The sequence below is a fragment of the Podarcis vaucheri genome, assembly GCF_965113315.1.
Source record: "Podarcis vaucheri genome assembly, chromosome: 10".
Taxonomy (NCBI): Eukaryota; Metazoa; Chordata; class Lepidosauria; order Squamata; family Lacertidae; genus Podarcis; species Podarcis vaucheri.
In genome coordinates, this window is record NC_138748.1 from 51,784,495 (window position 1) to 51,809,696 (window position 25,202).

At 42.9% G+C, this 25,202-nt stretch overlaps 1 protein-coding gene and 1 long non-coding RNA gene across 5 annotated transcripts in view; one reads left to right on the forward strand and one right to left on the reverse strand.

The window, feature by feature from the left end:
• HIPK2 (homeodomain interacting protein kinase 2) overlaps nucleotides 1-8,901 on the forward strand; it is a 164,141-nt gene extending 155,240 nt beyond the window's left edge. For 3 of the 4 annotated variants that reach the window (XM_082240381.1, XM_082240383.1, XM_082240380.1), the window contains exons 13-15: nucleotides 5,125-5,372; nucleotides 6,694-6,854; nucleotides 7,895-8,901. In XM_082240381.1, the coding sequence (XP_082096507.1) occupies nucleotides 5,125-5,372; nucleotides 6,694-6,854; nucleotides 7,895-8,359 (874 nt within the window). In that variant the 3' untranslated portion in view covers nucleotides 8,360-8,901. The remainder of the gene's footprint in view (nucleotides 1-5,124; nucleotides 5,373-6,693; nucleotides 6,855-7,894) is intronic. The other variant, XM_082240382.1, reaches the window with a different exon arrangement.
• Nucleotides 8,902-13,911: 5,010 nt separating this feature from the next.
• On the reverse strand, nucleotides 13,912-21,994 carry LOC309542113. Its single transcript, XR_014224080.1, has 2 exons — nucleotides 15,788-21,994; nucleotides 13,912-15,736 (listed from the first exon to the last, which is right to left on the reverse strand). It is a non-coding gene; the product is annotated as an uncharacterized lncRNA (long non-coding RNA).
• Between the last annotated feature and the right edge of the window lie 3,208 nt (nucleotides 21,995-25,202).

Below are 25,202 nucleotides of genomic sequence, written 5' to 3' on the forward strand. Positions count from 1 at the left end.
ATGCATTGGGGCTCCCCTACACACAGGTGGGGGACGCGGGTGGCGCTGTGGGTAAAAGCCTCAGCGCCTAGGGCTTGCCGATCGAAAGGTCGGCGGTTCGAATCCCCGCGGCGGGGTGCGCTCCCGCTGCTCGGTCCTAGGGCCTGCCAACCTAGCAGTTCGAAAGCACCCCCGGGTGCAGGTAGATAAATAGGTACCGCTTACCAGCGGGAAGGTAAACGGCGTTCCGTGTGCTGCGCTGGCTCGCCAGATGCAGCTTTGTCACGCTGGCCACGTGACCCGGAAGTGTCTCCGGACAGCGCTGGCCCCCGGCCTCTTGAGTGAGATGGGCGCACAAACCCCAGAGTCTGTCAAGACTGGCCCGTTCGGGCAGGGGTACCTTTACCTTTACCTTTACACACAGGTACTCCCCCATCCAACACTGCCTCCCCATTCATTTCAATGGAACATGCCAACCTTGAGTATCTATTCTTTCTATGTGTTCTGGTCAATGTTGGGTAGTGGCTAAAGTAGTTTGGACTTGGAGCAAGAAGTCCTGAGTTCAAAACTGACTGTCTCTCAGTCTAACCTGCCTCACAGGGTCGTTGTGAGAGTTAGCGTGGTGGGGGATTCATGGAGGAAGGATGAAATAAAATGTGAAATACTAATAAACAACGAATGCGGAATTGGATTCGATGAAATTCTCATGCGTCCAATTCATATTCATAACAACACACACAAGTCACTGGATTAGTGCAATGATGCATTGCATTTTATAAGGCAGTGGTTTCTGTGTGTGTCTCTAATTGGTTACAGATAGTCCTCTGTTTCATGCATTTGGGGTGCCTCAGAATCGTGATGTATGAACAACCAGCCATGTTATGGAAAGTTCCATTAGTCTGAAAGTTCCATTATTCTGAAAATACTAACACTCTGAAACCCTAATTATTTATGTTCAGTAAACATTTAGCTATGTCAGCATTCTGAAGGCTCTACAGTTTAGGTTAGGCTGTGTATGCATAGAGGCAATGCACAGTGCTGCTTGGTGGCTGTGAAACCTATTCAGAGATAATTAGGGATTAGTTCTTTCTCTCCCCACACCCCCCTCCCCAATTTGCTCCAGAAATAACCCAAAGTCACTGTATTAATATCCTGGACATACTTTGAGTGCCTGGAAAATTAATTCAGTCTCCAGATGGGATCCAGATCAGGCCTTTAGGCCCTGGCTTGCAACAATGTCAAGCATGCCAAACATCGCTACAGGGACAGGAAAATCTTAATTTTGGGTTTCATAATGACGATGCTCATATGGCTACGTTTGTTCCATATCAAAAACAATCTATTATAAATAAGGATGCAGACAAATGCCACGCAATATGGGAAGAATTTCTCACATTGAAATAACAACGTGGATGCACAATATCTAGTCCTTTTCCAAGATTTTCTGAATGCAGAGTCTTTTCTTGGATGGCAACCCTAAAGTGTAGGGTTTTATTAGGAAGTAAGCCCCATTGAATTTAGTGGGACACACTTCCATCTAAGCAGGCACAGAATCAAGCTGTAAATGAGAACGGCCCAGTTCACAAGTTATGGTAAAGCATAGTTAATGCTTTACTGTAAATGTGAAGATTGATCCTGCTTTGCTTCTCCCCAGTGTGATCCCTAGCTTAGTCTTATGTCTGAAGTGGAGTTCATTGTTTGTTTCACTCAGGCAAACCATGGTTGTTAAGCCAAGAACAAACCGTGGCTTCGGGCCTTGGTTTCGTTGAAGTGAATTAACCCATGACCCCCAGTTTGCATGAAATGCTAAGTGAGGGATGGTGGTTTGTTGCTCCCACCTGCACTCAGGGAGGAGCAAAACAAAGTTATCTGCACGTGCATGGCAAACCATGGTTTACTGTGACATAAGAATGAGATACATGGAGCATTTTTATAAGGTTAAGAAAAATGACTTCTTTGCTAACAGTGCAACCCAATCATATTTATTTGAAGTAAATCCCATTATAGTCAGTACAGTTTATTCCCAGCTAAGTGTGCACCAGATTATATGTACACTTACTTGTGAATAGGTCCATTGAACACATTGGAACTTGCTCCAAACTAAACATATAGGATTGTGCTGAAGAGGTTGAATTTCGATCCGCTATTTTTATGCATGCATTTTGCATAATGGTTTTTAAATCAATAGGCGTTTTACACTTGCTGTCAATTCTCATGATTATGAGCAGCAGCAAGGAATGCAATAAGAAACCCAGGGGCCTTCGAGTGTAACGTAATGAAAGAGTGCCACCTCGTGGAGACAATGGATAAGTGTGTAAAACTGAAGGTCATATATACTGTGGAATTTATATTAGATGAATTTTTAAAATTAGCCAAGTGCATAGTTCAATTTCTTGCCCAAATAAATGACCCGGGAATCAACAGGCGCTGGCTGTTCAAGTGATATTATCATAGCGCCGCATCACTAATGTGTGACTAGGCTTTCAGTTCAGAGGTTTTCACCAATATGCTGTGCTTGAAAACTTAGCTTAGCCTAATTTAGAAAGCGAAATATAAAAGTTAAGAGGAGGATTACAGCAGTCTTATAAAAAGGACAGCAAGGTCTTCAACGATAATTTTCTCACGATCTCTTAGAATGGATGAGTGAGCACAGTTAAGGATAGAGCCTTTCAGGAGATGTGTGGAAGGGCGATTCTTGACTTTTGTTTATTTACGTAGCAAATCTCTACCCTGCTTATTAACCCGAACCAGGACCCCCCCCCAGCAGTGAACACAAGCATCAAATTACACTAAAGCAAAAATAGAATTCCATCTAGAATTCCACGGAATTCAATTAAGAGTTTTAACCAATATACACAGCCTATAAAACAACAGCACCCAAGACTATAGCCTCGCTAACGCAGAGCCCAAACCTCTTTGAATAAATTTGGCGTTTATATACAGAGCTTCAATAGCTTCCTTGCAGGGTTGCAAGGGTTCCTTCCCCAACGTTGGATGAGAGACAAGGAACACAAGAAAGGTCCTGTTGTTTCATCTCTGCAAATTCAGGAAAGGGGCTGGCATGGGAAAGCAAATCTATTCTGTCAGGGTGGACTGTTGGTTTGGGTCTTTGGGTTACTTCTGACAGCTGCAAATAGCTAACAGCTCCCTCTAGAACAGGCTTTCCCCAACTTGGGTCTCGAACTGTTTTTGAACTACAACTCCCATCATCTCTGAACATTGGTTCTGGTAGCTAGGGATGATGGACGTGTCCGGTGTGTTGACAATGTTTTGATTTTTAACTACTGTTCCTCTACTGTGGGCAATTGCAACCTTTTTCTCTTGTTATCCCAGGAGCGCTGAGAGTGCCATCTTTAATGTAGTGACATTTCTAGATTTACAGTGGTTTATGTACTCAGTTCTCCCAACCCATGTGGGAACTGCAGTTACTATTACTACTACTACTACTACCCTACCCTACCCTACCCTATCCTAAGGTCCCAGTACTAAAGGTTACAACAATAAAAACACAATGGTTAAAAACAGTTTTAAACAACTTAAAATTACAGTTTGCCCTGTGAGCCCCACCTTCCTTGGGGTTCCTCAAGCCCTGCGTCCTGAGGAAATGCAGATGCCAGGGAACCCAGGCCGGGGAGCACATGAAGGGACCATCAAAGGTCTGAGGTAATTATTGGGGCTACCTAGGGCTAATAAAGAAAGCCCTATGTGCTGTGAGGGAAGGCAGAAACCTCCCCCTCCTTCCCTGAGGCTACTTAAGGCCTGTGTTCCCTGAGGGAACGCAGAAGCCAGGAAGCCCAGGCTACGGAATTGCTGCCATCAGCTCCTGAATTCAGCCTGAAGTTATTTAGCGCTACTCATTAACATTTTTAATTGTGAACTGCCTTGGCAAAAAAAGAGGCAGAATATAAATGCAACAAGCAACTAACTAAAATTTCAACAAAAAATGCCGCTTCCCTTGAAGTAGCTTTTTTAAAAAAATCACACTAAGCCTTTTAGTAGCAGCAGCAAAAGGCATGGAGGGAATACGAAAATTTAGCACTGAAAAGCTTCGGGAAACCCCCATTTGGATTCTTTACAGTGTTTGCCTCCCAGTGAGATGGCTTCCGCCAACATACCTAATTGCCAAGTTCTTTATATACACGATCTGTTTCTTGTCGTCATTTTACAAAAATTGCAGTTGCTATAACAACGTAATGCAATTGGCAAAACATCACTGCTGTTTTCCGTAGTCGGGCTTGTGTGTGTGTGTGTCTTTCAGAAGATGAGCCATTTGAGCAAATTTCTGCAGTCACCTACTCTCTAAAGTAGGTAGAAATGTGGAAGGTGTTCTGTGGGAAATTCTCAGTGTCATTCGGCACGAAGAGTAGTGTGAATCCAAAAAGGCTGGTGTATTTTGTGTCACAAACTTCTAGCACGACACAAGGGAGGTTGATGCTAGTTTCTCATAATTTCTTTCACATTGTTGCAGGCAGATTAGCTTGAAAAATTGCTTAGCCTTTCTGAGTTCACACTAACCTAGGGAGAGGGGCAACACAGTGAATGTAGAAGCAGAAAATGAGGGATAATGCATCATATCCAGACACACTGAATTTAAATCAACTAAACAATCAACATTTGTCCAGTAGCACCTTAGAGACCAACCAAGTTTGTTATTGGTATGAGCTTTCGTGTGCATTTCAGTGTATCTGAAGAAGTGTGCATGCACACGAAAGCTCATACCAATAACAAACTTAGTTGGTCTCTAAGGTGCTACTGGAAGGATTTTTTTTATTTTGTTTCGACTACGGCAGACCAACACGGCTACCTACCTGTAATCAACATTTGGTCTAAGTTCGGGGTAGCCAATGTCCTGCCCTCCAGATGTTGGCCTCCAACTCCCATCAGCCCCAGTCAGCGTGGGATCATGGGAGTTGTAGTCCAACAGCATCTGGAGGGCACCACATTGATTACCTCAGCTCTGAGATGTATTCGCATTTTGAGAGTCATTAGGTTAAAAGCTGGTTGTGTGTGTGTCTCACAAGCCTTCAAAATAAAGAGAATGTAATAAATGTTAAGTGCCGCCATTGAAAGGACAGCCTGAGTTTGCATCTATGCACTGGCGCAAGTGGAAGCCTAACGCGGGAAGGGCCTGGTTTTGTTTTGCAGCCCCCTGTCTAAGCAAAGGAAAAATGTCATCAGCTGTGTAACTGTGCATGACTCCCCCTACTCTGATTCCTCCGGCAACAACAGCCCCTATGCAGTGCAGCACCGAGGAGGGAACAACAACGGAAACAGCTACGACACGAAGGGAGCGCCGGAAACGCATTGCAACGGCAATCCTCGGACGATCATCGTGCCGCCACTGAAAACGCAGGCCAGCGAGGTGTTGGTAGAATGTGATAACTTGGTACCAGGTAGGTTGGCGACATCTCTCAGTGTTAAGCAAAGGCCTTAGAATAGGAGTTCCCACTTCATTCAGCAGTTCCACAGCGAGTCTGTGGATTTGCGGTTGAAGACGGGAGATGGTAAATCCACTGGATTACATATTCATGCTGCTTTTTAATTGTCCTTTTATTGCTGCTTTTATTCCTTCTGTCATATTTTATTGCATTGCAATTTCAATTGCATTGCAATGAAAGAAGCAAGAATGATACAATTTAAAATCATACAGCATGTAGCATAGCACACTACGAGTGTTGCAACAGGCAGAAATAACATTAATTGCTCCACCAAGATCCTCAGCAGTTTTCAAGTGGGGGAAAAACGGTTGTGAACCACTACCCTAGAGAAGAATCCCTTCTGCTTCAGGATCTGTCTTCCATGCTTTCAAATCCCTGCTTGGCCTTTATTAGCAGGTTTGCTGCATTTCATTCATGTCATACAGCAGGGATGGGGAACCTGTGATCCTTCAGATGTTGTTGTTCCTAATACTATTTAGAATTTGAAGAATTTATATATCACTCTCGGTTCAGACATATCGCAGAGGTATACTAAACAAGTAAAAATAAGATACAATAACAATACATTAAATCCATCTGTAAAACCAACAAGAACAATGTCCAACAGTCTTGCACGGACGCCATCTTTCATTAGCCCCAGGCATGGTCCATGGTCATTGGTGATTGAGCTTTGAGTCCAACAACATTTGGGAGGCCACAGGATTCCTATCTTTGTGGTACAAAAATATTTCATTTTATACAGACCAAGGGACTTTGGGGGGTGGGGTGGAGGGGGAGTGAGTCCCTAGCAGTTATTTCATGCCTAGCAGACTCCACTGCAGACATCCCGGAAGGGAGCTCGCAAACGCTTTGCTTCTCCCTGCTCCTATTTGCAGATGTGAGAGGCTAAACTGTGGTTTGGCTTAGCAATGCACAGTGTTTTAAGTTCTCTCCGTATAATCCACAAGCTGTACCCAACGTTTGTTCTTGGCTACAGCTCATGTTTAGTGAGGAGAGATCTCAGCCATGAGTTCCTGATGGCACGGCATGGTAAGTCAAACCTTGGTTTAGCTTGCCACCATGCAGCAGCAAAAAGTCCTGGAGAGGAGCATAGGGACTACAGGCTCCTTTCCGGGAGTTTGCGTGCTCTCGTGGCTGGTGTGTTGTGTGAACAGGTGCCACGCATGGCCTTGGGACAGAGTTGCCTCTCAGGTCTTGAATGGCCTTAAGCTAAAGGCTTCTGATGACTGTTAGGCATGCATGACACCATAAATGCATGCTCTTTTCCCTGCTGCAGTCACCACCAGTCACCACTCGTCCTCCTACAAGTCGAAGTCCTCCAGCATCGTGACCTCCACCAGCGGTCACTCTTCAGGGAGCTCGTCTGGAGCCATTGCCTATAGGCAGCAGCGGCCAGGACCACACTTCCAGCAGCAGCAGCCTCTTAATCTCAGCCAGGTAAGCAAAGGGAGAGTGGAGAGAGGACAGGCAGGCAGGAGGTTCCTGCAAAATCTTTCCAAGACTGCCCAAGAAGTGGCACGACCCACAGGAGACTGCCTATTTTCATTCAGACCAGCTTTCGCAGATTTCTTTGTGCTAATCTGGCTTCAAGTGCAGGGATTCTTTATTAATTTGAAGCATCTTCACCATGCTCTTTAGCTAAGAATGTGTTCCTAGAGTGGCATAAAAAAACAACAACAAAGCAGGAGGAAGACATTTCTTGCTCTCAGGCTTACATTCTGAAAAGGCATGGCATGCAAGGAAAAAAAGGGTGGTGAGGGTGGAGGAAGAAAGAAACCAGCCACTAGTAATGAAAGTGACTATTACAACAACTGGGTGGGAGTTCAGGTAGCTCGACAGAATTGCTGCTGCTACTTGAGAGTTTCTCAGCAGACGAGGTGGGAAAGCCTTGTGTTCCTTCTCCCCCTCTCTTGTTCTTCAGCCTGAAGCTGCTGCTTTTTGAATTACCCAAGAGTTAGGAAGTAAGGTTGGGAACAGAGCTAATATATCTTTTCAAAGGATGTTCATGAAAGTGAGTGCCAAGTTCAGGCTCCTGCAACCATGGGTGAGGCCCAGAAATCTTAACCAGCTGCTGGCAAGGGGGTTGGGATGGGGCACAGGTAGAATGACAAGAGTGACAGTGGCCAGTCCACCTTTCAAGAAGAGCATCTTGCCATCTTGAATGCTGGAGCCTCTCTTTTGACAGTTTCGGGGTGCTCGTTCATCCCAGCTAGGAACTGAGCCCTCATACAGGTCTTTCAGATATTCCTTGCAGGAGTGGGACCAGTGGATGGTTGCAGCATTGCAGGAAATGCAGTTTGCCAGGCAGAGGAGAGAGATTGCAACCGCCAGGGAAGCCAGAAATCCAGAAACTGTGCATGATGGAAAGGGATAGAAAATAGGTTGAGATTTAAGCCTCCAGAGAGCATGCTGTTGTGCTTGAGAACTGTGGCGATTAAAACTTCACCCTGGTTTTGTTGGCGCTCCTCTCTGAACAGGCCCAGCAGCACATCACGACGGATCGCACAGGGAGTCACCGGCGGCAGCAAGCCTTCATCACTCCGACAATTGCTCAGGCACCCTATTCCTTCCCACACAACAGCCCCAGCCACGGTACGGTCCACCCCCACCTGGCCGCGGCTGCAGCTGCTCACCTCCCCACGCAGCCTCATCTCTACACATACACTGCGCCGGCGGCTCTGGGCTCGACAGGGACGGTGGCCCACTTGGTGGCTTCCCAGGGGTCGGCCCGCCACGCTGTCCAGCACACCACATACCCAGCCAGCATCGTCCACCAGGTTCCCGTCAGCATGGGCCCTCGCGTCCTTCCATCGCCCACCATCCACCCAAGCCAGTATCAGGCTCAGTTTGCCCACCAGACCTATATCAGTGCGTCTCCAGCCTCTGTCTACACTGGATACCCCTTGAGCCCAACCAAGGTCAACCAGTACCCTTACATCTAAAACGCTGGAAGGAGAGAGCGGCAGATGGGGAAACGGCGGCGGCGGCACACACTGAGAGGGAAACGTGGCTGCTTTTGTTCTGAAGGACACCGCAGGCGAGCAAACAATGCAACGCGAGGCTCACACGGAACTTGAACAGAGGAGACTTTGAGGAGGCGGAAAGAGAGTCGAGTCGATGCCAGTCCTGCGCTTTTTATTTAAAAAAGAACAGAAAAAAGATAAAATGAAAAACAAAAACAAATAAAACATTCTGCACCAAACTACGTAGTGGGAGAAGTGGAAGGGGCCATCGTTGTCTGGTCCCGTTTTTGGATAACTTCCCCAGTAGAACTTTTACAGATTATTTTCATCTGACTGCGTTTAGGAATTTGCTGTTCAAAACCTCCTAATACAAGGTTTCATAGGTGTTTGGGTATATATATTTTTTAAATTAAAACCAAGAAGCATACAAATTAGGGATTTATCCAGAATTTCAAAAGGGTTATCGCTTTTGTCATTTGCACTGGTTGCTGTAACCCAAAATAAAGGAACAATGAAAAGTGTGATGTGTTTTCTGTTGGGAGGGGGCGAGCATAGGATGAGAGGGGCTTGGACTGTTCCAGCTCTCTCATTCTCAGGCTTGGCAGCAGGGGCAGGTTAGACAAACAAACACACACACACACACACACACAGCAGAAAACACTATTGGGTGAAATCAGGGGCAACAGAGATATTTGTTCTTACTCTAAGCACCCTGGATAAATCCCTGAGAATTGTTGTTCTTAAAAGAAAAGCGTATTTAATAATGTACAATAGAATCTCATCTTCTTTACTTTGGAATATTTTCTTTCTTTCTTTCCTTTTGGGTAACCCTTCACCGTTTGCAGTCCAATCCTAACATTCCCTGCTCCAGCACATAAATGCATACCTTGGGACTGTGCTTGGTAGCTAACCCATCACAGCGCCACATAGCATGGTGCCACGCTAATGTTGCTGTGACATTGCCGTCCCGTATTGTGAGCAGATAACACAAACCCAAATGTTCAGGATTGGGCTGTTAGTGTAGGAGTAGTTCTAGCTTGACCTTGGTAGAATGTAGCACTATATGACACATAACACCTTTTTTCTACTTTGTGTTAAATTCCAATGATACCAATAGACTATTCCTCAATGTGATTGCACAAAAAAGTGATATAACATAGGCATGTAACAAATGTGATTGTCCAGGTATATATGTGTGTGTGTGAGTGTGAGAGTGTGTGTGAATGTGCGCATGGGCGCACTGATGCTGCCTTCTCTTGTGGTGTGGTCCTCAGCACAGCCATTGCAAACTGTCACAGTCTTAGTTTTACATCATTCCCTTGTAGTGCCTTACCAAACTACAGTTGCAGTTTTAAGGGTTTACTTCCACTGGTACGCCTAGAAACTGACTGAGGCTGGTTGGAAATTAATCTCAATTCTTTTTTCTTCTTTTGACTGTTCTTTATTGTTGCTTTCCTTCTTCTAGACTTTTTTGGTTCTTCTTCTTATTATTTTCATCTTTATTGGGTAAGTTGCAAAGGTCGAGGGAGAGGGGTGGTGTGGAATTTGACTGGAGCGAGGTGGAAATGGGAATTTGAAAGGACCCAGACTGGCTCTTAGGCCCGAAAGCAGCTTTCCAGGTAGTTCCGTTTTGTTGGTGGAGTTACAGATTTAGCTTTCTGTCAGGATGCTTAGTTCTGCCACCCGGCCAATTCTTTGCAGCTTAGTATTCTTACTAAAGCATAAACAGAAGAAGAAGAGGGTGGGTGAGTGAGGGCAGGCTTGCTTTGGATCAGAAACACGTAGTACCTCATGTTAAATCCCTATGTCTGGACTGGGGAGGTGGGGGGAGATGATTAGCTGGGACAGACTGTATATATATTTTCACTTGAATGCTTTCAGTGGGGGAAAAAGAAATAAGAGAATTGGGAGGACTTGTTTCTAGAGCATCAGACTCAGGTTTGCTCCAGAAGTTGCTTTTTTTTCTGGAGAAGTGCTTGCACTGGCACTTGGGCAAAGCCAATGGCGCTACTTTGAACTGGGTTACGCAACCTTAGCAGGAGGCCTGAGCCCAATGCCCGGCGGTAGGGGGTTGATCACTTCTAGGCAGTGTGTTCTGAAGGTCCTTTGCTTATGAAATGCTGGCGCTAAGCCTGACTTGGAGACACAGTGATGAAACGTGCCGTGGCTCACATGGTGCTTTCTTCATTCCCCCCCCCCCACCATCTCATTCATATAGTGGATATTTTGTTTTAATCACTGTTCAGGTTTGCTATCTGGGCTCTGTATCCTCAGCTCCGAATCATCTGAACGCTCTTTTTTTAAAAAACAAACAAACAAAACAGATTTCCAAAGAGAAGCTTTCGTACCATGAAGCAGAATTTTGAAGGTTAGAGGGAAACCGTAAAACGCTACACCAATGCAAGTGGGTGCTTCTGCTGTGTCAGTGCTTAGTATTGTTATTGTTGTTGTCGTTGTCGTTTGTTCCCTGTGGAGATGTACTTGTATCGGTGGTCTGAGGCCTGTCTGCCTGCATAGCTGCTCAGTACCGCTACAGCTGTATTTGTGACTTCAGACAAAGGAGTGTTTAGGCAATATGGTAAGATGTTGGGATATGGCAGGTCAGTTAGCTGAGAGAAGAGGGAGGGATCCCAGGAGTTGTAAAGGCGAAAAGGTTTCTCAAGAGGTAAGTTGGCAAGAAAGACAAGCACAGTTGTAATATCTTGAAGCGGGCACTCGTGTTTTGCCTGGAGGGAGTGAGGGAGAGCTCTCACCATGAATACTTGGTTGGACACAGTTGTTTTCCTACGGCAAAACCCTCAAATTAACCCTCTTTTTTTCTCATTTAAAACTAAGCACCATTTGGTTTTCTTGTTTTCTTCCTTCTCCCCCTAAACGTAAATCCTAGTCTGATCTTTCATTGGTTCATGCACCTTACATTTTCACATTCTGGAGAAAACTCTTTCCAGTTCCTATCCCATTAAATAATTTCCCCCAGTTTCTCAGTGTAACATGTTTCATTCCTTCCCTAGCCTATCACATCTAGAGTGGAAGCTTCATGCTGCTTGTGTCATTGAGAGGAATAATTTTGTTATGTTGTTGTATGATTGTTATTAATTTTAATGTGTTATAATTATGTTTTACTCTTGTTTTACTCTTGCACATGCATTCCTGCATCTTCGTATTATTATTATTATTATTATTATTATTATTATTATTATTATTATTATTATTATTCTCTCTTAATAGGGGATTGGTTGTTATTTAAGTAGGGTTCCCCCCCCCCCCTGTGTCAGTGGCATCAGAATGCTTGTTACACATGTAGGATTCGCAGGGAAAGGGAGGAACAGGGAAACTGGTTGAGAAACTAGTCTAGATCACATGAAGGAAGAACCAGGATTATAGACCCAGTTCAGTTGTAACAGGAAACCATGGTTTCCTGCTAAGTGAATTTGCTGGGCTCTCAAGTTTCCCCCTTCTCACTGTTTTTTCCACACAAGCAAGGTGTTGCTCAGAAGCATTCCTGTTTTAAGCTAACTACAATTCTCTCTCATGCCTGAACTCTGGAAGCTGTGGTTTGTTGAAACTCTGGTTAGGGAGAACAAGCCAGGATCTGAAACCATGGTTTGATTTTGGCCTGTTCTCGCTAACTGTAGTTTAAACAAGCTTAATTCCCTGAGTTTGAACACAGCAAGGAACTGTGGGTAGGTTAAAATCTGAAACATGGGCATCTAAATCTCCTTTTCTGGTGCATGAAAGAGGAGAAGGGAAGGAGAGATAGAGTGTAACCCCAAGGCTTGCTGCACCTCACTCACATAGCAGGAAATAATTTTTCCCCCTGTTAGGTCTGAACGGTGCCATATTGTAACTGCTAAACAATGGCATACCATTGCAGTTTCTGATACCTTTATGTTATATCCTCACATTTCAGAAGTGTGTTATTTTAGGCACAAGCCAAACAACTACTTCTAGCTTCAGAACTGGATTTAAGAAGGATACTGGAATCATGTAGACTGACCTTGCATTATAGGAATTGATGTCTGATGCTTTGCTCTGATATCAAAGAACTTAATAAGCAAGACTTTATTACCAGGTTGAAAGCGGTGGGGATGTTAAGACTCTGGATTTCATGGTCTCAGGCCCGACCCACCCATGAGGTGGAGTGAAGCAGCTGCCTCAAGCGGCAAAATCCCCTGAGGCGGCATTCCTGTGGGCACTCTGCCTGCCCACTACTTCTTGAGATGGTAGCATGTGTTAAGGTCACTTATTTTATACAGTCGCACCTTGGATCTCAAACGCCTTGGCTCCCAAACAAATTGGCTCCTGAATGATCGAAACCCAGAAGTGAGTGTTCCGTTTTTCGAACGATTTTCAGAAGCCGAACGTCCGGCGCGGCTTCCGATTGGCTGTAGGAGCTTCCTGCAGCCAATCAGAAGCTACCCTTTGGTTTCCGAACGTTTTGGAAGTCAAACGGACTTCCGGAACAGATTCCGTTCGACTTCCAATGTATGATTGTAATGTGATACGGCTTGCTGCATTTGGAGGCCTTCCTGCTCATTCTGTGAGTGGGATCCTAGACTTCTGCCCCAAAATCCTGTTCTGGCTGCACCACTCAGAGAATGCTTTACAGTCCTGTAATCAGCTGAAGGTGTGAGTATTTGTAGTTAAGTTTTCCACTTTAAGAAATTCAGTGAGGAGGTTATGCAGTTTCACCCAAGTGTGATGATATTTATGGTGCCAGTTAAAGAAAGTGCATGGTTCGGTGACCAGAGCTGTTGAAAACTGAAAAATTCAGAAACTGAGTCTAAGGTATGGTTGTCTGTTCTGTCCTTGATCATTGCTCAAAATTAAAAGCTTGATTGTGTGGCAAAAATAGTTTGCATATCCTCCTTCCCTAAGGACCTAATGCTTTCTGATCGTAATTAATTCTTATTGATACTTGTGATGTTTTAAAGTTTTGCTAGTTGTACACAAAGATGGTATTTATATTTTTAAGAACCTCCATCCTATTCTCTTTTTTAACACTCAACTGAGAATGCTGATTCCCTTCTACAACATGGGTTTTTTTTTACAGAACATCTTCTTCAAGAGCACCATTACGCCATACTTGATTAATTCATCTCCATTGGTTTATCAGGAATGCAAGTGATTGACTGGTTTGTGGCAAGAAAGGATTGGTTTTAATTACATAGACGGAAATGTTTTAGTTGTGTATTTTGCTTTGTTTTTTATATTTGTGCACGCAGCTCTCTTTTTCACTATAAAATGGTTCTGATTTTATACAACAGGAGACTGAAGGGCTTCGGATGTAGCGGCAACAAATTCATAGACTGTGCAGTTGTGTGTTTTTCTCAAGCTAGGTTGGAAAAAGGACTGACTGTAAATCCCAGCCTGGTCAGAGGGTGGATTAGTTTAGAGGCCAGAGTGAATGAGGAAGTAGCTAAATCAAGCATCCATAGATGAAATTGACGTTTGCAGTACTAAAGGAGAACTGTGAGTTTCTTCTACAGGCAGAGATGCAAACAGTGCTTTTCTGAACCTTTTTTTAAAAAAAAAAAAACAAAACACAATCATAGTAAGGTGCTGGTGTTTTTATTTTTATTTTATTTTTAGTTTGCTGGAGTCAACTGGAAAGAAGGGAGTGAGAAGGAAATATTGCTGTTTGGGGCATGTCCTTTGGAGGCTTTTTGTGGATCCATGAAGGCGTCTGGTTAAAACCCATGAGAGGAAGTGACTGTTTAATAACAATAGTGTAACAGTACTGGCATCTAGGTGAAATCATGGCTGAAATCCTAGGTACACTTCTGTGGAAGAAAGTCCCATTGAACTCCATGGGGCTTTCTTCCGTGTAGGGGTATATGGGAGTGCATAGTAAAATTGCAGCGCCTCAAAGAAGAAATGGTTTAATGTAGTGTGAACTTTGGAAGGAAGCAGCCTGTAAAATGGGGTAGGTTGCTGCCCGCTAAAAGTGTACATTTTCATGTTAACACAGTGATATAATAAGCCTTTACCTGTAGCAGTTTCCTCACGTAGGAAGGAGGCAGAGATTATTTTTATTTTGCAAAACTTAACAGTTTGTACTGTTCCAAATGACAGTATGCAATGAAGGAACTGCTTGCTTAATGAATGGAAGCAATGTCATTGGAGACCTGGGTAATTTCTCCCCTAAATCTTTTATCAGCTGACAGCACAATCCTATACATGTCTACTCAAAAGAGGTAAATTCATTTACGTTCAATAGGACGTATTCCCAAGTAAGTGGGTATAGGACTGCAACCTAAACGCCATTGTTTTGAACTTCTTCCAGTTTCAGTGAATTTGGCCCTGTACTTAACATGATGACTAATAGTTTCATCTTCCCACCCTCCCCTTCATATTAGCTCACAGGCCAATGAAGGAATGCTTCTGTCTCCCATCCATTGTTTTCTGTATTCTTAAGGGACTATACCTCAGAATTTGGCTTGAAATAAATTATGGTTTACCAAACTTGAAGGAAAATTTAAACCCACGCCTTTCTTTAACCAAAGAAAAAAAATAATAAATATGAATAAATATGTACCTTAGAGTATGTCTCTGCCCATTCAAAGTTCCCCAGGCACATGTTGTGACTTTTTGGACAAGACACGCTACGGAGTACCATTTTTTCTTTCTGTTCTTCCATGTTTGTCACACTTTTAACATTTTTATTTAACATACTGCGTCTGAAGAAGTTTGCTTGGGAGAATTCAGTCCTATTTGCTGCTGCTGTGCAAACCTTACTGTGACTAGGTGAAGTTTTGTGCCAGTGCTGGTAAAGATAATCCATCTCTAGAGATGCCCCCTATTTGGGGGCTGATAGGAGCTGTGGGTCATCACCAAGGCACCAGGTTCATAAATGCTGGTATGGGGCAGGTGGCATTCTCTGCCCCTTCCTGTGTCTGGTTTTTGTTCGGTTCCTACACACTATTGGTCTTTGCGCCTGCAGTGGGAGAAAGGGAGGACTAGGCACTCTTGAGCCACACTTCCAGTTCTCATTGTCTTACTGTTGTCTTATCTTACTGTATAAAACACCTGGTTCATAAGCTAAGACTTTCTTGACCCAGAAGTGTCAATCAGATAGAGCAAGGTACCCCACATCCAACTCTGTACAATAGTGACATTATATAATGCGTTGTTGAGGTCCAGGTCACTTATTCAATATTTCCCGTCAGGCAAAGCTGATTTCTGCTGCTCTAGTACCGGGCCATGGTGAGAGATCATTGGGAATTGGCCCTTCTGGGTATGCTGCTCTGTTCTACCATCACACTCGGTGGCTGGATCGTGTTGTAGCTTTTCTTTAAATCATTGTCGTCGTAAGGGTTGGATTCGTATCAGTCGGCTGAAGAATTTAGCTTGTGTCTGCAGATACTTCCCCCCCGTTCTTACTCGGTGGTGTGGGGGAATAACCACACAGGGATATTTATGTATTTGCAGGGTGTTAGGTGCCTGTGAATTTTGCAGGATTTGCCAAGCTGGGCCAGCGGAAGAATAATAATACCACTGAATGTAAACAAACAAAACGGGGGGAAAGCTCTTATAGGAGAAGGAAACATATATGTAGCAAGTGTGTCATTTTGAGTGGGCAATTAGCAGAAGTTGTCAGGAGCCGCCAAGAGCCTGTTTTTTCTGAATATAGCAAATAAGAGTGAAACTCTCGTTTCTTATGTACGGGTTAGTATTGTCCTTCCAGTTTTAGCAGTGCTGCTATACCAGACTTTTGTGTGCATATTAAGAAAAGAAAAGATGTATATTAATCTTTTGCTTAATGTAGTTAAACTAAGAAAGGCAATACTAAAAGCATTCCCCCCCCCAAATGTGATGTTTTTACTGCACTGATAGAAATTGTGGCATCTCTAGTCTAATTCTTCATCTGTAGGGGAAGTTCCATGCCAGTTCGCACAAATATCTGTGTGTGAATGGTACCCATAGGCCTCCCTCTCTCTCTCTCTCTCTCTCTCTCTCTCCTTCCTTCCTTCCTTCCTTCCTTCCTTCCTTCCTTCCTTCCTTCCTTCCTTCCTTCTGTCATGAAAGAGGTGGGGCAACACTGCTGAAAGCAAATGAAATGTCTTACTTTCAGGACAAAGCTAAGAACTAAAGGTGCTGGGGTGGAGCTAATAATAACAGAACTTTTTAAAAAGCCAGTACATTTTGAGGAAATTTGAAATACTTTGGTCTGGAATTTCTATTAGAAAATATATGCATTTGCCATCCATCTTTATTATTTTTTTTAAACTACTTTTTGTATTTTTCCTTTTTGCTTCTTTGCTATGGTTCTAGAGTAGACTCTCTGTGTTCTAGATGTTTCTAACTTTCTAGAGCTCACTGACTCCATTGGAAGCAAACCCACCTGATCAGGATTCTGGTTCCCAGTTGGTTCAACAAGGATTCCAGAATTTTGATCAACACTTTGTTTTATAAATAAAGAAGGATTAAAATATTTCTCTTACAAAAAAAAAAACTGTGACCTAATGGCAATAATTACCTCAAACGTGGGCATTCATCTTGGTTTTAGCCTTTAAAAATAAAAACAAACAAACATGTAGCCAGCTTGAATTTGGGATTAAATATAGATATATATTAAAATGCCCACCCTGGTCATTGTTGCTTTGAGTGATTCTTTAAAAATAAAACAATGAAACCAAGGATTAAATTACTCTTTTATGTATTTTAATTAATTGTGATATTGAAATGCACATGTAATTATATATGTTCATTGCTACTGTAAAGTGCTTTGACCTTCTCGAAGATATGTAATGAATCACATTTTAAACCAATATGAACTGAACAACCGACTGTGGCTACTAAACATTTTCTGGTTGCATTTTATAGTTACGATGTTTTATAGTTTACATTGAAACTGGTACTTTCTAACTAAATGTTCTGTTTTAATTATACCTTCAGAATCTCAACACTGCTGTCCCTTTAACATTTTAATTTTTTGCGCGCTCTCTCTCTCTTTTAAGTAGAACTGTGTCTTCAATGTGTACATTCTGTTCTGAGATATAACATAGTAGGTAGAAGGTCAGACCAGATAATTCCAAAGTTAAGAGGAGCAAATCACTCCATACATATTAACAACTAAAGCCCAACAAATGACCTATTTATTTTTTAATTAAGAAGGAAGAAAATAATAATAATTGAAGCTCTTGGGGACGAATCAGGAAGCACAATAATTCCCAGCTAGCTCTTTCCTTTAGGCTCCCATCCTAAACACACTTACCAAGGAGTAAGCCCCAACAAACACATTGTGACTTGCTTCTGAGTAAAGCGTGGGATTATAACCGCTGAAATCTTAACCTGAACAGACATAGCTATTGTGAGAACCAAGTATTCAAAGCAAGCGGCGTATTGTATAGCGAGTGGCTTGGAGCTCGTGAATACACAGATAGGTAATGCTGCGAGCTTGCCAGCTTTATAATCATGGGAAGCAGAACTGTCTGCTTAGAAATGGCAATCATGGATCACAGGTGCATTATGCATTTACCTGTCCCAGAAAATTTTTGGAAGCCCCGCACTAGGTATGCCTCTCCCAACGCCCCCAGGGTTGATCAATTGGCAGCTGTATCCATGGAAATCTTATAATGCAGGACTAGCTACCAGCAACCCATGCACATGTCTCACGGCTGGGAAACCTGTGATTAAGTCCTCAAGTACTGAGACAACAAATCCTTGGATTGTTTTGAGAAACAATGACAGGCAGTGCTGTATAATTCTGTAATCATGCAGTCTATCTCATTTGTCACTTGGAACCCCCTAAGCTAAATATGAAGAACTTGACCAGTACCTTGTAAATTTAATTTGCCTATTAGCCAATGACAGTTTATCGGATGCTGTTTTGTTTTCATATTACCAGCTGTCGCGAATTATGTGTTTGGACGCAAATGGTCTTTTGCTTTCGTTTTTCTCGTCGAGTCCTACTTATGTCTGTTTGACGTGTGAGGATTTCTTTTTCTTACTGTCCGAGTAACCAATGAATGGAAACGTTCTGCTGGGCAAAGAGGTGTTTTTAGACAATAAATATACAGGAACTGGCACAAAAACGACTTTATCCAAACAGCTGGGCTTCGTTGTGGAGCTGACAATCTCAGCAAAGTCCCTAACATTTGTTCAGCACTGGCAGATTAAGGAGTTGCAAGGAAAAGGCGAGGAACAGATTGTTTTTAGGTCCTTGTTAAAATCTCTGCTCCCACTGGATTCAGGGGGGAGCCCCCCGGCCCCTTCAGCCAATTTAAAGCCATGGTTTCCACAGTATAGCTCACATTACCAAAGTGAACTTGGCATGTGGCTGTGCCGCCATTTTGAAAGCCTAATGGGAAGCCTGTTAGGATTTTAGGCCTCAAGAAAACTGGAAGAGGTTGGGATTCCCTAGCCCTTGGGCACGGTTAACAAAAAATAACTCTTTTACCGCCCTTAGCAACCACTCATTTCCCCTTTTATATCAACACTAGTTGTGGAAATATCACCATAACCCCACTGAAAGGGCTATAGATTGTCTTTCCAAACCCTGGGCTTGGAGTCTGTAAAGCACAAAGGAGTTTTTAACATAGCCGTCTCCTCAGAAAGGGAAATGCAGCTGTCCCTGCTTTCACTTTGGGGTGGTAGCAAGCAGCGCTTCTCTCTTTTCCTCTATACATTTTGGGAATTTTTTTCCCTTTCTGAGGTGGTATTTCCCTCGGCTATTCCACAGCACGGCTATCTGAGGTGCAGAAAACACCTCCTCATCCCTTGTGCTTTACCAGCGAAGTTAAAAATATAAAGCTAGGCATTTCCCAGTGCCAAATTTTTACACAGACAGAATTGGAATGTATAATCTGAAAATTCTATACCAAAATCAGTATTTTTTTTTCTTTCAAAAGAGGGGGAAATAATAGCTTTATTAGAAAGGGGAGGAAGAAAGGGGATATATTGGCCGTTAGAGTCTTTTTGTGGTAGTTAAAATAAAAATTGGGGAAGGTATTTGTGAATATATGGACTCTTTTAACCCATAGTTGAAGGGATGTTTTATGCCTCTTAATTTCCCATAAACCAAGTATGCTTTGAATTGAATGAAAAACACATACTACATAAAAAAAATTTTTTTTTTGGGGGGGGGGCAAAATTATTGAAATATATTCCAATGCAGAAAGACACCTCCCCATCCTTTCACCTGATTTATATTTATAAGGCTTTTGCTTTTTTTTCTAGATACAGTATCATCTCAGTTCAAAAAACCCATGAAAGCCCTGGTTGGTTGTATTCTTTCACTGTACGGTTCTGTATTGAGTGTTAATCCATGTTAAAACTTTGTGAAAATTATTGTGTGCAACCGTATTTTCTTGTGTATTGTTTCTTTTCTTTTCTTTTTCTTTTCTGTGAATTGTCCCCTTTGTTTCCTTTCTTTCCTCCCACTTTTGTTATTTTTCTGTTTTGTTTTCTTCTGGTAATGTCTTTGGGGGAAAAAAAACCCAGAAAAGAAACTGACGTGTTGTAGAACTATATGTAACCTATTCCTTAGTCTCATATTATAGGTATGTTATAAGAATGGATATTTTACTTGGCTTTAGAATGTTTTACAAGAAAACTAATTCTTAACCAATCAAGTTCTTGCTACTAAAAAAAAGAAAAAAAAATGCTTGTGTTTCTCATCATGACGTTGTGTGCTTCTAATTAATAATCATTTTCGTTGTAGAAAAATGGAGTGAATTTATATTAGACTTGAAAACTAATAATAGCATTGTAAATTTATGAGATGATTTTAACAGAAAAAAAGCATTATAGAAGAATATAGTTATTTTAATTGTAATATTACTAACTGTAGGGTGAGAAAGGGCCCCCCGTTGTGGTGAACTATGTTATAGCTTGTTATTCACAGTTTCTTTTTGATCATTTTTTCGGTCTCTGAGGTGAAACGAGTTATTAATCAGAATTTGTAAACTCACATATGCATATTGTATATGTGTAGAAATGTAATCACACTTTGTCTTGGAATTACATTAAACTGTTTTAAGTCACTGCATCGTCTGCTAGTCTTTTAACTGGCATGGGTGGGATCGCTATCCTATATGTATCTGAGTAAGTTTTATTGAGTTTAATGGGACTAACAGCCAGGTAAGTGAAAACAGGATTGCAGCCTTAGGCTTGCTTTTAGTTTCCTCTAAAAGTCTTGGAAACAGCATGTTATGAAGCTTGAGCCTGTGTTAGGTACAATTTTTAATATCTGTCCTGCCCAATAGAATGGCTGCCTTTTCTGAGAAGCAGAAAATGTTGGAGATCGTAGAGAAGTTGTAATTGATATGTGATACCTTGTTTTCTCATTTCCTATTTTGTTCGGTGTCCTAGTCAGTTATGATTGATTGGTTAGGAATGATAAATGATTTCTATGTATTCTGTCTGTCTTTATCCACTGGGATTCTCAATTTTAATATTTAGTTTATTCTATCCCCTCTCCCTTTTATAGTCAAAATTGACCTCCCAAAGCACCTACAATTAATGCAAGTAATATTAGGGATATGTGGGTGGAGGTTGTCTCTTCTGAACTCTGATCATGGGTGATAAGGCTCAGGCTTTTCCCATCTTTCAATCGGAAAACAAATTGAAACACGCAAAAAGTCCTTTCACTGACCTTCCATTTGCTTGACCCTGGCAGTAAAGTGGTAGCCAATATTACCTGGGGAAGATAAGATCAAACCAAAAGCCTATCAAGTCCAGCATCATCTTCTCACAAAGCCCAGCCAGATGACCACGAGAAGCCTGTAAGGGTAACCTGAGTGCAAGAGCACACTCACAACTTGTGGTTTCCAAAAAACAGGATTCAGATACGTACTGACTCTTGACAGTGGAGGCAGAACATAGCCATCCTAGCTAGGAGCCATTGAGAGACTTATTCTCCATGAAGTGGTTCGTGGCTGTTTTATAGCTGCCCAAGTCGTTGGCCATCGCTGCATCATATGGAAATGAATTTCACAGCTTCGCTACTGTACTGTATGAAGTATATTCTTTTGTCTGTCCCAAATCTTCCAACATTCAGCTTCCATTTTTCTCTGCTCTCTCTCTGCTTGCTTCCTAGAGGCCATGAATAGTTTTACACAACCCTTCCCATGTCTCCCCCTTAGCCACCTTTTCTCTAAACTAAAATCCCTCATCTGTGGGGCTGCAGGTTTCCCATGTCTGTACTGCATAATCAGCCGGTGAACGTGTGGCGACTCCTTTAGCAGGCTAGCAGGAACCACATAGACTAGAATCTGTCTTGTCCTCTTAATGTCAGCGGTTCCAGTGCAATAAAGCGGCCAGCCATTATAACCAATTCATTAAGAACATTAACAATTAGGCAGCAGGCAACAATCAATATTCCTTTGGCCGGGGGCGAAATAGAATGTCATATGCCCTTTACAATCCTGACTCCTCTGCAGGGGAAGCAAAGAAACTTGACTGTTCTTAATGTTGCATGTTTATTAAGATCAGTCAGTATAATGAGTATTTTTATTTTAATAGTGAATATCTTGAATGTATCGTTTATCTCTTTTAGTCCTCCTGAATATGTCATTGCACCAAAGCATGTGGGCATTTTGAATCTTAAAAACGTTGGTTTTTCAATATCTGATCATTATTTTTCCTCTCCCTGCCCCCTGCCCCCCCCAAGTCCCCTCGCCCCCAGCTTATCTCTCTTTTGGTGTGGCATTCTTTCCCTGTGTGTCTGATGGTATAAGGCAGCTTCCCAAATCTCTGTCTTCCTCCATTATAAAGAGAATGGCAGGAGACCTGGGGGCTTATGGAAGAAACACATGGTGCTCTTCTCCCTGTCCCCCCCCCCAACCGCACATATGATCCCAGTTTCCAGGAAGAGTGTAATCATAGAATCACAGAATTGTTGAGTTGGAAGGGGACCCTGGGGGTCATCTAGTCCAACCCCCTGCAATGCAGGAATCTCAGCTAAAGCATCCATGACAGATAGCTTTAAAACCTCCGGAGAAGGAGGGTCCAGCACCTTCTGAGGGAGTCCATCCCACTGTCAAAAAGAGCTGTTGCCATCAGAAAGTACTTCCTGATGTTTAGTTGGAATCTCCTTTTTTGGAATTTCAATCCATTGGTTTGGGTCCTAGCCTCTGGAGCAGGAAAACACATGCTTGCTCCATCTTCCGTGGGACAGCCCTTGGGATATTTGAAGATGGCTATCCTATCTCCTCTCCTCTTTTGTTCAGGCTAAACATACCCAGCTCCCTCATCCATTCTTCACTAATCACTAGCATGTTGAAGCTCTGCAACAGAAAGCAACACAGGAAGCTGCTTATACAGAGTCAGGCGCATTGGTACATCTAGCCCAGTAGTGTCCACACTGTCTGGCAGCAGCTCTTCAGGGTTTAAGGCAGGGCTCTCTCCCAGCCCTGCCTGGAGCTACAAGGCCTTGAACCTGGGAGCTGCTGCATGCAAAACACAGGCTCTGCTACTGAACACGTTCCACGTGGCCTGGGCTTTTGTTATTTTTTCCCCCTTAAATGCAAATTGGGTTATTAAAAGTTCAATTCCAATATATTTCTAAGGTGAGTTTTCTTGCCGTAATTTGTGTTCTGCACATTTATCTTTATACTTGTAGTGCCAAAACGTCTAAAATGCCTTTAAATTCTGTGACATTTATGTGAAAGCCTTAAGTAAGTGAAGCTAAATTCAGTTTAAGGCAGCAAAACCTGTATCTTGAAACTGAATTGTACTTGATCACATCTAACCATTGTGTGACAGGCAGAAATTCACCAGGTTCATATTTTGTTGGTATGGAAGTACTGGCGTTTCTGACATTTTACACCACAATGTCCCTTTGTTAAGCACATTTCCACTTCAGTATTCTGCACTGTCCTCCACCATCCAGCAGAGGATGCTAATCATCTGTTTCCTTAAGCGATGGGTAGACCATACTAAAGCTTCGATCTATTTTTAAATTCGTGCACACTCCTGTTCATCGTAACGTCTTCTGCTGTGGCAATAATGGGATGCAAATTTCACCCTTCCATCTCCTCATGTGGAATGTTGTATAAATGTGGAATATAAATGAAATCTGGTGAGGGTTTTTTTGAAACACGAAAAAGATAGGAACACAATTATGAACGCTTTAAAAGCTGTTTGTGAGTGAAGAGGAGGAAAGCTGGACCATGAATAATCTGCTGTGTGGATTAGGTTGCTGTAAATTTGAGTTTATTGATATGCTAGGATCATAAACTACCATTTGATCCTGGTCCGTTAGAACAAACCATGGTTTAAATCAAGCGAGGGAAACGTGTGGCCCTTCAAATATTGTTGGACTACAACTCCCATAATCCCTGACCACAGGCCACACTAACTGGCCTGCATCTCTCAAGAAGGCCAACAGGGATTATAGGGCTTGTAATTCAGCAATGTCTCGTGGCCCACAAGTTTCCCACTCCTGGTTTAAACTAAACAGAGTTTCCCAGAAGTGGCCCCAGTAGCTCACTGACGGCTAGTACAGTGTTTTGAGGATTGAGGTGCCATGATCCCCTATCCCTGCTTTGGCACAACAACTGAGCAATGGCATTCTGTATCGGCCGCAGTTTCTGAACCATTCTCAAGGGTAGCCCCATGTAGAGTGCATTGCAGTGGTCTGTACTAGAGGCTAACTGTGCATGGGTAACAGAGGCCAAACTATTCCAGCTGTAGCCAGCCAAAGCTGGGCCTAGGCATTCTTCACCACTGAAGCCACATGGGCCCTCCAGCGGCATCAAGGAACACCTTCAAGATATGGACCTTCTCTTTCAGGGTGAGTGCTACCCCATAAGGATTGGGAATTTCCACAGTTTCTAGACTTGGGGAACTGCTGAGCCATAGCACCTCCATTTTGTAAGGAGTCGGCGTCCATTTATTGGTTCTCATCCAGCCCATTGCTCATTCCAGATGCTTTTCCAGCACTTGAATAGCCTCCACTGATTCAGATGGAATGGGGAAACAAGAGCTGGGTATCACCTGCCTGTTGGTGGGACTGCACTCCTAATCCCAGGGTGATGCCTCCCAGTGGTTTCACATAGATGTTGAATGCCTTGGGGAGCAAGACGGAACCTTGTAGGACCCAACAGGTAGGTCCAAACAGCAGCCTGCCAATACTGTTTTAGTGAGCCAGTAAATACGACTGGAACCATTGCAACATAGGAGCCAGCTCCCCAATAAAATGTTTGTGGATGCTGTCCCCCCCAAAAAAAGTTGATGAGAATTAACTTTCAAATGGCGTGTGTGCACTGCATAATGTGTTCAATCATGCAGGCCCCCCAATATTTTATTCAATGCAACCTGCACTGCAATGCAACTGGGCAGTACATGCGCCATGGCTCTGGGTCAAGGGAGGAATGTTCCTGTGGGCGAGTGTGATTCTACACATGCCCAGCACCCTAAGATGGATTGGTTCTGCCCCCACCTCAGCTTACAACCCTCCCAGGGTGACAGAGCTATCTGAAGGAGAGTCTAACTTGATCTCATCCTATGGGCAGATTGATAGAAGAATTTGCCTCCATTCCACATGAGGCAGGACATTGTCTCTCTTGTCTTTTCAGAACCTATTGAAAACCTTCTCCTTTCAACAGGTCTCTTAAATGGAGATCATTATCCCAGTCTGCATCTGTATTGGACCTATTCTATTAATTGGAATCATTTTTAAATGTCTGTGTGCTGTGTATGCATGTAATTGTTTTATATAAGGAACTTTTTTTTTGGTTTTACTCTTTTCTACAGAATTATTTTAGAGTTGGAAGGGACCCTAAGGATCTTCTAGTCCACCCCCTGCAGTGCAGGAATCATGCATTTGTTGTATCATCGGATATTTTATTGTGGCAACCCACTCTGAGACCTTATG